The 13,710-nt window shown below is 42.2% G+C and overlaps 1 protein-coding gene across 1 annotated transcript in view; it reads left to right on the plus strand.

Moving 5' to 3' along the window:
• The first annotated feature begins 11,290 nt into the window (after positions 1-11,290).
• Positions 11,291-13,710, plus strand: part of klhl14 (kelch-like family member 14) — a 53,085-nt gene continuing 50,665 nt past the window's right edge. Inside the window, exon 1 of the mRNA XM_007887968.2 lies at positions 11,291-12,209. Within this exon, the coding sequence (XP_007886159.1) occupies positions 11,359-12,209 (851 nt within the window). The 5' untranslated portion in view covers positions 11,291-11,358. The remainder of the gene's footprint in view (positions 12,210-13,710) is intronic.

The raw sequence follows: 13,710 nt of genomic DNA on the forward strand, positions 1-13,710 counted from the left end.
AGGTGGATTTAACTAATTTCACCCACAAAATAACAATACTAATATAATAATAATAATAATCCTTGCATTTGATATAGCGCTTTTCTCTGGAAAATATGCAAAATATAGTCAATTCACTCTATGTGTATTCTGTGAAGCACTTTGAGACATCTCAAAGACGTGATAAAGCGTTATATCAAATGCAAGGATTATTATTATTATTATTATAAGGTGAATAAGTTGAGCACCATTTCCATGCAACATTTTCCTGGGGAGGGAGGAAGAGAATGGGAAGCAAAGTCTCTCTGAGGCTGAACAGGCACTATGTGTGAAAACGTTGGCCAGATCCACAGTAATTCAAGGCACTATATTAACTGTTGATAACAACAACAATAACTTGCATTCAAATAGCGCCTTTCACACGAATAGCCACTAGGAACTCTTCACAGTGGTATTGTTTGACGTTGAACTGGAAGGAGAGGGATGGTGTCTGAAGGCACAGTTGAAGAGGAAAGTCTTTAGATGTGATTGGAAGATGGGCAAAAAGGGACCAAGATGAGGGATTGAGGCTGGAGTTTCAGAGATTTGAGGCATAGTGGTTGAAAGGTAGCATTGAAACCAAAAAAACAAACTTTTTACACGTACATTGCTATTTCCCTCTTTGCAGTAAGTCAGTGTCAAAATTACTGACAGTTCCAAGACAGGTCTTAATACAGTATACGTAATATAGCCTTTTCTTCCTGAAGGATCTTTATGCTACCTTGGTTAGTCAGGATTATAAAGTACTTTCCATGTGCTGACACTCAGTTTTATAGGGAAGTGTGGGCCTCATAATTACATCAATTTAACATCATGTAGATCATGATGAACGACATGAATGTGCAGCTTGAAAACCCACAGTTTGATGGTCATTCACCAGAGACTCCTTAGAAAAATTGGTTTACCTATTCATAAAATCATGGTAAATCTTTAATACTGTATTACAACATAGTAATATCTGAAGACAAACACACAGAGGCTGCAGACTTGCAATTAAGTGAAAATTGACCCAGGTAAAGGCAAATAGAGGAAATATAAGGCATTTGTAAATAAATTGTCAAAGCTAAACAGGAAAAATGAAAGAATATAATATGGCTATAACTAGGCGGATACAGAATGCAGATCTTGTTGCCTCCACAGTACACTATTCTGAGATGGACCGACTAAAAGACAAATATCAAAAGCAAGTCACAATCTGTCAAACAGATGAGAAAGATGACTTTTCAGTATGAAATGTGCCTCATTTCATACTGAAACTAGAATTTAAATGGGAAGTGTATGCCAATATAGCAGCCTGATTCGGTTGGGTGCACCCATGCTTGGATCAACAGGATATGGGTTCAAGCCCCAAGTAAGGACTTTGAGCTCACGGCTAGGACTCATAATCTAGTGCAATACTGGGGGGAATTCTACACTACGTTACTTAGTGTAAGCACCCATTAAAGCAATCTACACTACAACTACTGTACTTCAATATACTTGACCGCAGTCCCCTTTGAAGTGCCCTAAGGTGTTTCAATGTGCTAGGCACTATATTATACACAAGATGATTGTATGTCAACCTGGCTCGGTTGATAGCACTCTTGCCTCTAAGTCAGAAAAGTGTGGGTGCATGCCCTATGTCAGGACTTCAAACTCATAGAATTCATACTGACACTCCAACGTAGTGCTGGGGTGTGTGCTCTGTCTGCCTTTCAGTAGATGTTAAAGATCCCATGGCACTATTTGAAAAGAGGAAGCAGTTTTTCCTGATGTCCTGGCCAGCCATTCACAAAATAAAACTGGTCATTCACTTCATGGCTGTTTGTGGGACATTTGCTGTGCACAAATTGACTGTCGCCATCACCCACAAAACACAGTCACACCATTTTGTAGTACACCATGTGAAGTGCTTTGAAACGTCCTCCTGACATGAAATGCAAAATATTACAAAATGAAATGACTCTGGAAGATGTTTCTGACAGATTACTTTAATGGGTGTTACATGAAGAATAGACAGGTTGATTCAATTGATTCTATTCTCAACCTCTGAGCCAGAACATTGTGGGTTTAAGTTGTGTGATGGCACTTGAGTCTAGGTGCAGTGCAGGGAGAGAGTTCTGCTGCATTGTCGGAGGTGCTGTCATTCAGATGAGGCTTTAAACTGAGATCCTGCCTGCTTGTCGAGTAGACAATAAAGAATCCATAAGACTGAACGAAAAGGGCATTTTATTTAGTGTTCTAGTCGCCAATTCTCCAGATTAATTCAATCACTCATGCTATTTGTGGGTCTATGCTAAGGCATGGTTTGCTCATGAAAACAGTCACTACACAGGAGACTAAGTACCTGTGAAATGCTTTTTGTTGCAATAAAGTGCAAATTATTAATAAAATATTATTATTTTCTTTAACAGATGAAGATTAGTAACATTATGAATTTTATTCAATACTGTATTTTGCTGAGAAAACACACCAAGTAAGCCAACTAAAAGATAGTTCCTATGGTAGAAAGCATCATAAATCACATGTTTAATGAAAAAAGTGGAATAGAATCTATAAGCCTAGTCTAATGTATGAATTTATGAATTGACGAATAATTTTAGGCAATGGTAAATCTACATCAATAGATATAAATATAAGATTGGCTATTTTTGGCTAATAATAATTTTGTTAGGGTACTTATAAACAGTGAAAACAGAATATAAACAGAATATAAACAGTGAAAATGTCATAAATGTTCATTGCACGCTAACAGGCAAACTGAAATTACGGTCTGTGAGATAAATCTGCCTTATCCGATAAAAACAATATTAAAGCAGAAGTTGTTGCCTTGCTATGTATACATACATAAGAACCTCTGCTGGATTTACATCTCTCCCAAGTAAGTGAGATCAGTGCTCAAGCAAGTCTAAACTCAGCAAATTCGTCTTTTGCCAATATTACACAGTAGCAGAAATATAACAGTGACAAATGATTACAATACAAATGATTTTATCTGGACCTGCCACATATTAGTCAATATTTATCGGCATTTATTTTGTTAAGGACTGCCTCTCAGATTGTGTTGTCGCCTGCAACAGAGGGTTGAATTCTCCCCCTTTGATTTAGAAATGAGGGGGCAGGAAATAACACTGTCATCTCTGGTATGTACAGGTTCAATGCACTGTTAACTATCACTTGCTGAACTAGACTTGCTGGAGTATGCATCTCAGAAATATGTGACTGCTGGTAGCTTGGTGCAATTTTTCCCAGTCTTTAGGTCCTTCAAGAAAATACCAGATGCAATACTGTGAGGTGTGCAGTTAAGCCCAATAACACACTATTACTAGAAAGCTTAGATAAGCCTCATGTGAAGTAATCCACAGACATTTAGAAATTGTAGCAAACATACTAAGAAAATGGAATGCTAAGAAAATGGTGATTTCACCATTTATAATTACCATAAGCTGCCCAACTTTGTAAATTCAGATCAAGTCTTGATGTACGTGAGCTTTGTTTCAGTGCCCATACTTTAAGTTGACATTAATGGTTATTCGCATTTGTTTGAAAAAGAAATAACAAGAATGAGTAATAGAAATACATTCAATTGGGCTACCAGACGTAGTGGGATTATTTGCCTTTAAATATAGTCATTATTTTTAAAAAGGTAAAATATTGCTACTTCTGTAAACAAAATGTAGATAATAGACATTTTGATTATTCAGATTACAAAATTAGTCATTTCACTTTATTGTTGTCTGTGGGACCATTTCTGGCTGCTCTGTTCACCTATAAAATACAGTCACTACATTTCACAGGAAGTGCTTTGAGACATGCTCCTGACATATATATCCAATATATACTACAATTTTGAAAGAAAACTAAACAGTGATCTGATCATGTTTCACCCACAATGACCGGACAAGAAAGGGTAAATGTAATATGATGAGTTCAATTTAACTGAGAGTAAATTACAAGGAAAGAATAATGAAAAGGGAAATGTTACTTTTGAATGTAGCAGGCAGCACTTAAGGCACAAGCATAAAAATGTCACAAATTAACACATGAGTTGCCTTCAATCAAAATCTTTCATTCAGAATTTTTTTAAAACTTTTTTTGTTGTTGTTTGGATTACTTTAGGGGATTGAGAGTAATATCAAAAACAGAATCCTATCCAAATCTACAAACAAAAGGATAATGGGAATAGAGGGTCTCGGGTCTTCCAGAAAATGAACGTGGAACATGAGAAAGGTTGAAGAAACATGAACAGTACATTGGAGTATGGCACATAACTTGCAGGGAAACAATGACAAGATGCTTTGAGATATCTCTCCAGAAGAAAGGGGCACACCACAGAAGAATTAACACCTTAACAGTGTGCTGGGGCAGACATAGGTGTTATGGTAATAGAATAAATAGTAATAATAATAATAATAATAGTAGTAGTACAATAAACACAGTGAGTAACTGGCTGCCAGCCTGCCTAGGTAACAATTTGCAATATTTTTAAATTGAATTGCAATAACATACTGCACATGCAATTTTTTTCACCCATCATTGCAGGACAAAGAAGCTGACAATAGAGGCTGACCGGAAAAGATTGCCCATCGGAAACCTTTTGTTGGTCTGATTGTTGAAGCCTTTTGTCAGTATGGTTTCTGCTGCTAAATTACTCAGTGTTTTAATGGAAAAAAGAAAATGGAAATTATGTACTGCAGGCATATGTTACCCATGTTATAGGCGGTGCAGTAATGAACCTTATTGACCCGGCAGGAATCTGAAGCACACACTGCTGGTGGCCTAGTGTAATTGACAATCACGGTTGACAAACAAGGTCTGCGTTACTAAATAATTTTGCTGAAAGTCTGCTTATACCAGGTTGCTACGGTTTGCAATGCATGGCAAACTTATAGATAGACATTAGAAACTCTTGAAATATTTGTCAGGCACGGTATGAATAAAACATTGGGACGTCCACATCACAAAGTTATAACGTGAAAGTGTACCTAAGAGGTTTGGAAGCTGTGAAGACTTTTGTGTGACACAGTGAGTGCTTTGCAGTTACTTGTAGAACTTGGGAGTTGAATACAGCAGTTGTGACACACCACTAACTCTACTTATTGGGGGGTAAATTGGAAGAAATTTATAAAGCTGCGTCACAATTAGAACGACAGCAAACAGCTACAAGGACTATCTATATTTATAAATTATTAAGTTTAAAATCTGTTTAGCATTCTTAACATGACCATTGAATATATCGGTTTTCTTAGAAATTAGCATATGTTTGTATTCAGATGGCGGGCAGTGGTTGTTGATTTCAGCTATACCCCCTTCATAATCTCTAATTAAAGCAAGCACAAAACAATGGCCAAAAAATCCAATGGTTCTTAACAGACTCAATGCATTAATGCACCAATGGGCCTGTAATTCCACTTAGGCTTAGTCTGTGAAGACCATTTTATCTTACATTCTAAGACTGTGCAGAATTGAGAACAATTCTCAAATCAAGTGAGAAGGTCGAGACTTGAGTGTAAGGTCCAGCCATATACTCCGGAACAATGCGATGAGAATGCTGCATTGTTGGAGCTGCCATCCTTTCAATTAGATATTAACAACAACAACTTGCATTTATATAACGCTCTTCACAAGGGGGGAGCATCCTGGAGTACTTGGCATGAGCGGAGTCTGACACAGAGCCAGGGGGAGAGGTAGGGGGGGAGTGAACGTAAGCACGATCAAAAAGGAAGGTCTTTTGGCGGGATTTGAAGTTAGGGAGGGAGGGGCAAAGCAGAGGGATTCAGGGAGAGAGTTCCAGAGTTTTGGGGCATAGTGGCTGAAGGCACAGCCACCGATGGTGGAGTGGAGGGGATGAGGGACAAACCGGGATTAAACCAAGGTCTGGTCTGTCTGTTCAGATGGACATTAAAGATTCCCAATGACACTATTCAAAAGAGAAGGAGCTTCTCTCGGTGCCCTGGACAATAATCCTCCACAAAAATTTGTCATTCCCTTCATGGTTGCTGTGTGCAAATTGGCTGGCTGGAAAAACACAGTCACCAAATTTGACAGCTATTACTTATAAAGCGCTTTGAAATGTTTGCCATCAGAGGTACTATATTAAATGCAAGGATCATTATTGAATTGAAGCTAAAAGTGAGGCATAAATAAGGTTTAGGGGCATTGATCTGATTCTGAGCTGCTCCTGAAACGTAGGTAGTTTACAGGCTGTAAAGCTTACCGTGGGTAAGAACCACGAATCCACCAAGCAGCTATAATGCACACCTTCTTGGAACCCACCTTTTTACTGCTTCACAAGTGTTTTTTAGTCGCTGCAGGATAATTTATTAAGGTGAATGTAGTTCACTACAGCTAGGTCTTTTTCTCTCACCATCCATATATCTTTCAGCCTTTTCAATGCATATCACAACACTTAAGCACATAATAAATCTGTTCTTGCAGAGTACCTATGTGTTATGTACTGGCCACATGGTTTACATGCAGCACAGATCTAGGATCACCATTTGATTTGAATGTCTAAGTAAACTTATTTAGTTGCATTGGCGATCATCTAGTAATGTTCGGAAATCAGATACAGATCAGATGATGTAAATGGGAAATATTAGGAAACTATGATGTATATCTTTAAGCTGAGGTAAGTATGTGTCTACTGTATTTCAAAAAGCAAATATTAATTATATTTTAGACCTGCTAGAAATTACAACCTTAAATGCTCTGAATTGATAATTATGCAGCATAGTGCTCGTCTATCTTAGTATTTTTGATCTTCAGAGAACAGAGACACGAACATGACAGCAGTTTAGTATCGGGGAATAAGCCCAACATTATCACCAGGACCATTTTCATCATACTGCACTTTAGTTGCCACTTTCAAACGATGGAAAGCTCTGGATAGGCCTCCGTTGGTGGTGGGATGAGAGTGAACCTGAGAGGAGTATAACGAAGAATTCATTGCTGGCAGTAGGGGGAGCGACATTTGCAATGTTATAGCTGCACTATTCATGGGAGAAATGATAAGTCAGGCATTGGCCTGGCCACACAACACAATACGCCTCTATAAATCCCACAGGACAGGAATGTGTGCTTTAAACCCACCTGGGTGGCTAAATGAATAGAAAATAGGTGAATATTCCAAGCAGATTTAGATGGCTGGGGAGTAAACTTGGAGGAAGGAATTTGTGGGCAAAGAGCCATGGATCCCAGCCACACGTGCTTTAGGGGAAGAATAATAAATGGAAATTACAAATGGGAAACACTTTTAATGATCGCAGGCTGCAGCCTGGATGCTGGGATGGCAGGGGCACCAGTCTGTGCTGCCGAGGTTACTTACGCAAGAGCTTTGCCCTGATTTCAATCAGCCCCAATAGGGACAAAGGCTTCTCACACATGAGAGCTTTTCAGTCGATCACCGTTAGCTCACAAGGAACAGAGATATATGAGCGCAATAATGTATTGAGGGGGGGAATGCTAATTGGAACGGTTCCAATCAAGAAGAAAACATTTTGCCAGTAACTTAGAGCAAGCCCTGTAACCCTCTTAAAAGATCAGAGTTAGAATGGTCAGGACTGTGAAATTGAACAGATGTGAGCTCAGACCACTGGCTAACTTGTTTTGCACCAGAACAAGACCTGGGGATTTACATTTAGAACATTTAGAGAGATTCCTCACAAGCCACAGATTGAAGATCAGAGGCGCTGGTCTAGAACAGGCAGCCACATTTCCGTGACCATCTGACACCTTAGATTTAGAAAAATAATACTTTGCCTACAGCATACGTTTCGTGCTTAAGCCGGTAGGTAAAAATATTCCTGGGAAATTTCCTGGCTTCAGTTGTTGACCTCCCCCTCCCCTCTCCCCTACACCCCCTCCCCCCTCCACACACACACACACACATCCATGCCGCCCCCCCCACCATCCCCACCCCCTTACACACACAAACACACACGCCATGTCATTAAATTGGTGAGTTTTGTTTAGCAAAATCAGATTGTTCCATTTGTTAGATGTATATAGACAGATAACCACCTTTTTGGGGAAGAACATAATGTTGGTCAATTACTAATCCGGACAGGCTCTTTTGTCTGTTTCACGTGGTCACGGTTCCTGAGATCCTGTAATGTTATGACATTTGCAGACCGGCTTCAGATAGTGTTTAGCAGACATCTTTTGTAGGGCTTTCTTTAACACACCACTGTGGACCTCCTGTAGGAGTCACAACCCCAGGAAGCTATTAATCCAACAATCTAGAAAAGCACATATTTTATGGGAGCAGAATAGGCTCCCATTTGACTTTGGCTCGGGATTTCCGGATCAATAAGGATCTTGCTGCATTCACCCTTTTTATCTGGGGATTTGTTGCAAAGCTGTGAATGACTTTTGTTGGTGTGGGGTAATGAATTGAATGCAAAGACGCCTCGCCACATTGATAGTGCAGAACCCACAGAGTTATGCAAATATGGATAAATTAATAAAACGTTAATTTATGCAGATAGATTGAATATTATTGAAATGCTATGGCTTTCGTATTTGCTAGTGCTGTAGCGATTTGAATGCCTTTAAAAAGTTTCTCTGATTTTCTTAAACCATCAGCATCCTATATATTTTAATCGCTTCAACAACAACAAGAAGATTCCATTTATAGAGCGCCTTTCACGTCGGGAGGATGTCCCAGGGCGCTGTACAGTTGGGTCAGGACCCGAGCAGGGGGGACATGGTCAGGGTAAGGGAAGGGAGGGAGCGAGGAGGGGGTAGAGAGTCGAAAGGGGAGCTGAAGGCACGGTCAAAGAGAGCTTCCTCAATGCTCAAGTACAAAACCTGAATGTTATGTCATAAAGTGTCATGAAGGGACAAGGATACGATACAAGAAAACAGATGACTTTGGATATGTTGGAACTGCAGAACAAGATCTTAAAAGCAGTGGATTATCACTGTGATATTTCAGTGCCCCGGGAATAACGTATTTAATCCAGCCCAGAGTACACATGGTCTCAGAGCCACATTTTGACTCTATTTAGAATCCATTAAAAATGCAATGCGGCCTACGGTACATTGAAATGAGTGTATCATTCGGATAATAACTTCTATGTTTTAATGCCGCAATAGTGTTAAGTGTGACACAATCCAGGCGAATTCATTCCAGCAATGTTGCTTCCACAATGTGTGTCATCTGATGCAATTGAAAGGAGAGAAAGTCTTAATAACAAAACGTCATTGTTACCAAGACATTAACAAGACAATCTGGTAATTTTCAACTATGGTAATATCAGCTGAATAATCATTTCTTTGTTTCAATGCATCAACAGTATTAATGGAAAAGAATCGCCTTTAATTCACACAACAGCCAGTACAGTGCTGATTAGACTATGTGTCTCATCGGATGCAACTGCAGGGGCAATAAAACGTTACGAAAGTTTGTGCCATCATCTGAAGATTGTATTGTTCATCCACCTTCATAAATCCGTGCATGTGAAAGATGAGGAGAGAGAGAGAGAAAAAAATATTTTGTGAGGACAGACTTTTTTTTTCTGTGAGAGATCCATTCACCCAGAGAGAGAAGCGTGGTCACAGAATTAGCAGTTTCAGCTCAGCAGAAGTCGCTAGGCTGTGAAGGAAAGAGAAATTGACTAATTAGCAATGCGCACTAAAACTTGACGGTTCTTTATAAAGGGGACTGCTTTTCTAAGATGTTTGACTGCGCAGTCATTTACGCACGACAATTTTACAATAGCCTTGAGCCATAATTTTAAAACTCTCTCCAGCATCCAACCCCTCCATGGTCACTCTTCACTGGCGATGCACGACCGTTTCTCTCCCCAACCGTGGATTTCCTATTACTCTTGTTACGACTCACTGCATCCCAGGCCCAAGGATAATGATGTGTTGTTTCTTGGTAGCATAATTTGTCACACGTACATTTTTTTTGCGAAAGCTGCTCTCAGACTTCTTGCTGTTGCTAATTCTGGAGACAGTATATCAAATGATGAACGACAAAAAAATCTCGCAAGCGTAACTGCTGAAGTTGCACGCGTGGAGCTTGATCGGCTACGGATTTTTCTGGGGGGGATCGAAGCAAAAAAAAGAAAGAGAGGGAGAGAAAATTATATGAAAACAAAAGTGGGGGATCTGATTTAAGTGGACTCGACTTTTGCAAGCCAGTGCATACAGGTAAGTTTGTGGCCTCGCCTGCCTGTCTGGGTTGGTGATGAGTGGGAAGGAAGCACAGGGGAGATGAGGCTGTGACAGGTAGTCTGGTGAATAAACAGCAATGTGAGAAATTATAGGCTCGGGAGCTTGATCAGACAGGAGCTGCTGCTGATGTTTAAAAGGAGAGCCGTGCATGTGTGTGCATGTGTGTGTGCATGTGTGTGTGTGTGCATGTGTGTGTGTGTGTGTGTAAGAAAAAACACTATGAAGCTCGATAACATTACTTGTAAGGCGCTGCTTCCGATTTTTTTTTCCAAGTTTAATTCTGTTACAGATTCCGATCTGACCCTTGACGCTTCTTAATAACACCCACGTTCGCTAAACAACTGTGTGGCTCTTTTATCGGACTGAGCGATCGTATTTTTTTTGGAATGGGGGGTGGGGGGGGGGGGGGGGTTGGTGTTGGTGGTGGTGGTGATGGTGATGGGAGGGGGGGGGGAGAAAATAAAATAAAACACCATTAAGCAACATGAAACTTTGGCTGTCTGATTTGCGTGGCGTTTTAGAGCGAAAAAAAAATTTGTAATGATGATCATAATAATAATAATAATAATAATAATGATAATAATAATGATAATAATGATAATAATAATAAAGAACCGAGTGCAGAGCGACGGATTTCTGTGCAGATTATTATAGGGGATAAATCTCAAGGGGTGGCTAGTGCTGGGGCTACTGGGGCCAGTGCTGGGGCTACAGTGGCGATGTGGAGATTATAGATTAACCAAATACAAGGGCTCGCCACGCAGGGAAGGTTTCGCGCACAGCGGACCATCCTTTTTGTAGCCACAATAAAACAACTAACATGGGGGGGGGGGGTTTGGGGGGGTTTAAATGGAGTGTGGATTGGAGAAATCTGGTTGTACTCACGTGAAAATATTTTGTCGTGGGAGAGAGAATGGGAAACAGAGAGAGAGAGAGAGAGGGGAGAGGGGAGAGAGGGAGAGGGAGAAGGGGGATGGGGGGGGGAGGTTGGGGATGGGATGGGGGAGAGAGAGAGAGAAAGAAGGAGAGAGAGAGAGAAAAAAAAGAGAGAGAGAAGAGAAAGGGGTGGTTGGAGGAGGAGGGTGGGGGGAGGGGGGGGGGGGTCAGGATTGACTGTGAATCTGACCGTGTGTGAAATGTGTGCCTTTTTTAGGTGGTGTGAAAAAGTTAGGTACCATGTCAAGATCTGGTGACAGGACCTCCACCTTCGACCCGACACACAGCGACAGCCTCCTCCACGGCCTGAACCTGCTGTGGAGAAAGCAGCTCTGCTGCGATGTGACTCTGACAGCCCAGGGACAGCAGTTCCACTGCCACAGGGCAGTGCTGGCTTCCTGCTCCCAGTATTTCCGCTCCATCTTCTCCAACAACCAGCGCAAGGACAGCACCCACGAGCCGGGCAGCCGGACCCCCTCCTCCCCGGCCGAGGAGCTCTCCAGGTCCATCAACAACATCGTGCTGCAGGGCTGCTCGGCCCCCGGGGTGTGCCTGGTGCTGGAGTACATCTACACGGCCAACATGACCCTCTCGCTGGACACGGTGGAGGACGTGCTGTCGGTCAGCAAGATCCTCCACATCCCCCCGGTCACCAAGCTGTGCGTCCAGTTCCTGAACGACCAGATCTCGATGCAGAACTACAAGCAGATCTGCCAGATCGCCGCCATCCACGGGCTGGACGAGACCAAGAAACTGGCCAACAAGTACTTCGTGGAGGACATCCTGCTGCTCAATTTCGAAGAGGTGTGCGCCATGATGGACTCGATGCCGCCACCTGTGGAGTCGGAGCTGGCTCTCTTCCAGATGTCCGTGCTGTGGATCGAGCACGACCGGGACCCCCGCATGCATCACGCCCCCGACCTGATGAAGCGCCTCCGCTTCGCCCTCATCCCCGCGGCCGAGCTGGTGGAGAGGGTCCAGACGGTGGACTTTATGCGGACTGACCCCGTCTGCCAGAAGCTGCTGCTGGATGCCATGAACTACCACCTGATGCCCTTCAGGCAACACTGCAGGCAAACCCTGGCCAGCAGGTGAGTGAGCAGCACCCGGGCTCTTAGTTACTGGGGGGGGGGGGGGGGGGGTGGGATAACACAGCTAAATGCTAACTGATGGGGAGGCTGTGTGTGTTGAGGAGGGGGGGGTGGGGGTGTGGGTGGGGGGGGATCGCGTCCAGTGGAATTATTTATTTTCTTTGCCCTGATTTCGGGGAATCGATCCACCCACCCAGGGGCAGGTGTCACTGACGTTTACTTTGTTGACCAAAAAAAAGTTGACGAGGAAGAAAACTTTGGACGTCGGCTTGGGGGGGTTCATATTGCCCCGAGTTCCCAAGTCACTTCCCGAAAGTTGCCCCCCTCCCAACCCCCCCCCCCCACCCCCCGGAGAGACAGTGAACTCGTTTTTTTTTGTAGGGGTTAAAAAAAAAAGCAGGACCACTTGCAAGTAAGCTTTGGGATGAAGGTAAGGTCAGGGACCTGACATCAAAACAGAGACCGTTTCAAAAATATATGTTGGTCATGTTGGTCAGTCACACTGCAAAAAGAGCTCTGAGCTCGTTGTCCTACCTGTCCTGGGGTCCCAGGGTGTATTGCTTACCTGCTGCTCTGTAAAAGGGCCTCTCTCAATAACTTTCAGTCATTGCCCGTTTCCAGTCATCAACTTTTTATATGCATTCAGATCAGCTCCAAGTACTGCGGTTCCAAGATCCGATGACATTCACTGGAACCTTTTTTTTTCCATGGTTTAATGTAAATGAGCCGTACAAAAAGAATAGGCAGTACTGAGCGACACAGAGGAACGTAGGACATGCTGGACAGAAAGAAACAAGGTCCATCCAGTTCGCCTTCCACCATCCTGGCAGTCCCATGCAAGTGTCCTGTCCTAAGCTCCTCATACACTGTTTGTTCTGTAAGTCTATGCTCCATATAGGGCAAAACCAAGTGGTGAACTTGATCCAAATACTAAACTTCAGTTACATGCATAAACTAGAGTTCATCTTTAGCATTAGATTATAGCAGTGTTTTGGGTTTGCCTACTATCTGTTATTTCCTGAGGCTCTTGCAGCTTCACAGTAGAACAACGACAAAAGTCCTGGGCTTGATCAAAATCTTTGTACAATGCCTGATATATTTTATGGTATTACACTTTGAGACAAACCTACACATTGGGACTTGAGTCCACAGTGCAGGCTGACATTACAGCGAATTATTGGAACAGTCTTTTAGATGAAACGTTCAATTGAGTTCCCGTCTGCCTGTTCAGGTGGACTTTAAAGATCCCTTGACATTATTCCAAAAGAGAGGGGATTTCTCCTGCGCAACAGTCCTCCAAGATAAATGCATTCATCGCAAGGCTGTTCGTAGGACCTTGGTAGTGCAAATGTTTGCTACATTTGCTTACAAAATCAATTAGTACACTGGGCAGCTATTACATGTGTAGTACTTTGAGACAGTTTGACATGTCTATAAAAATATAACTTTCTTTCATTGTTCGATTCCTGGTCTGGGCAAAATCTTAGGCAAGTTTTCTTAC

Source organism: Callorhinchus milii, unplaced genomic scaffold (assembly GCF_018977255.1).
Source record: "Callorhinchus milii isolate IMCB2004 unplaced genomic scaffold, IMCB_Cmil_1.0 Scaffold2, whole genome shotgun sequence".
In the NCBI taxonomy this organism is placed as follows: Eukaryota; Metazoa; Chordata; class Chondrichthyes; order Chimaeriformes; family Callorhinchidae; genus Callorhinchus; species Callorhinchus milii.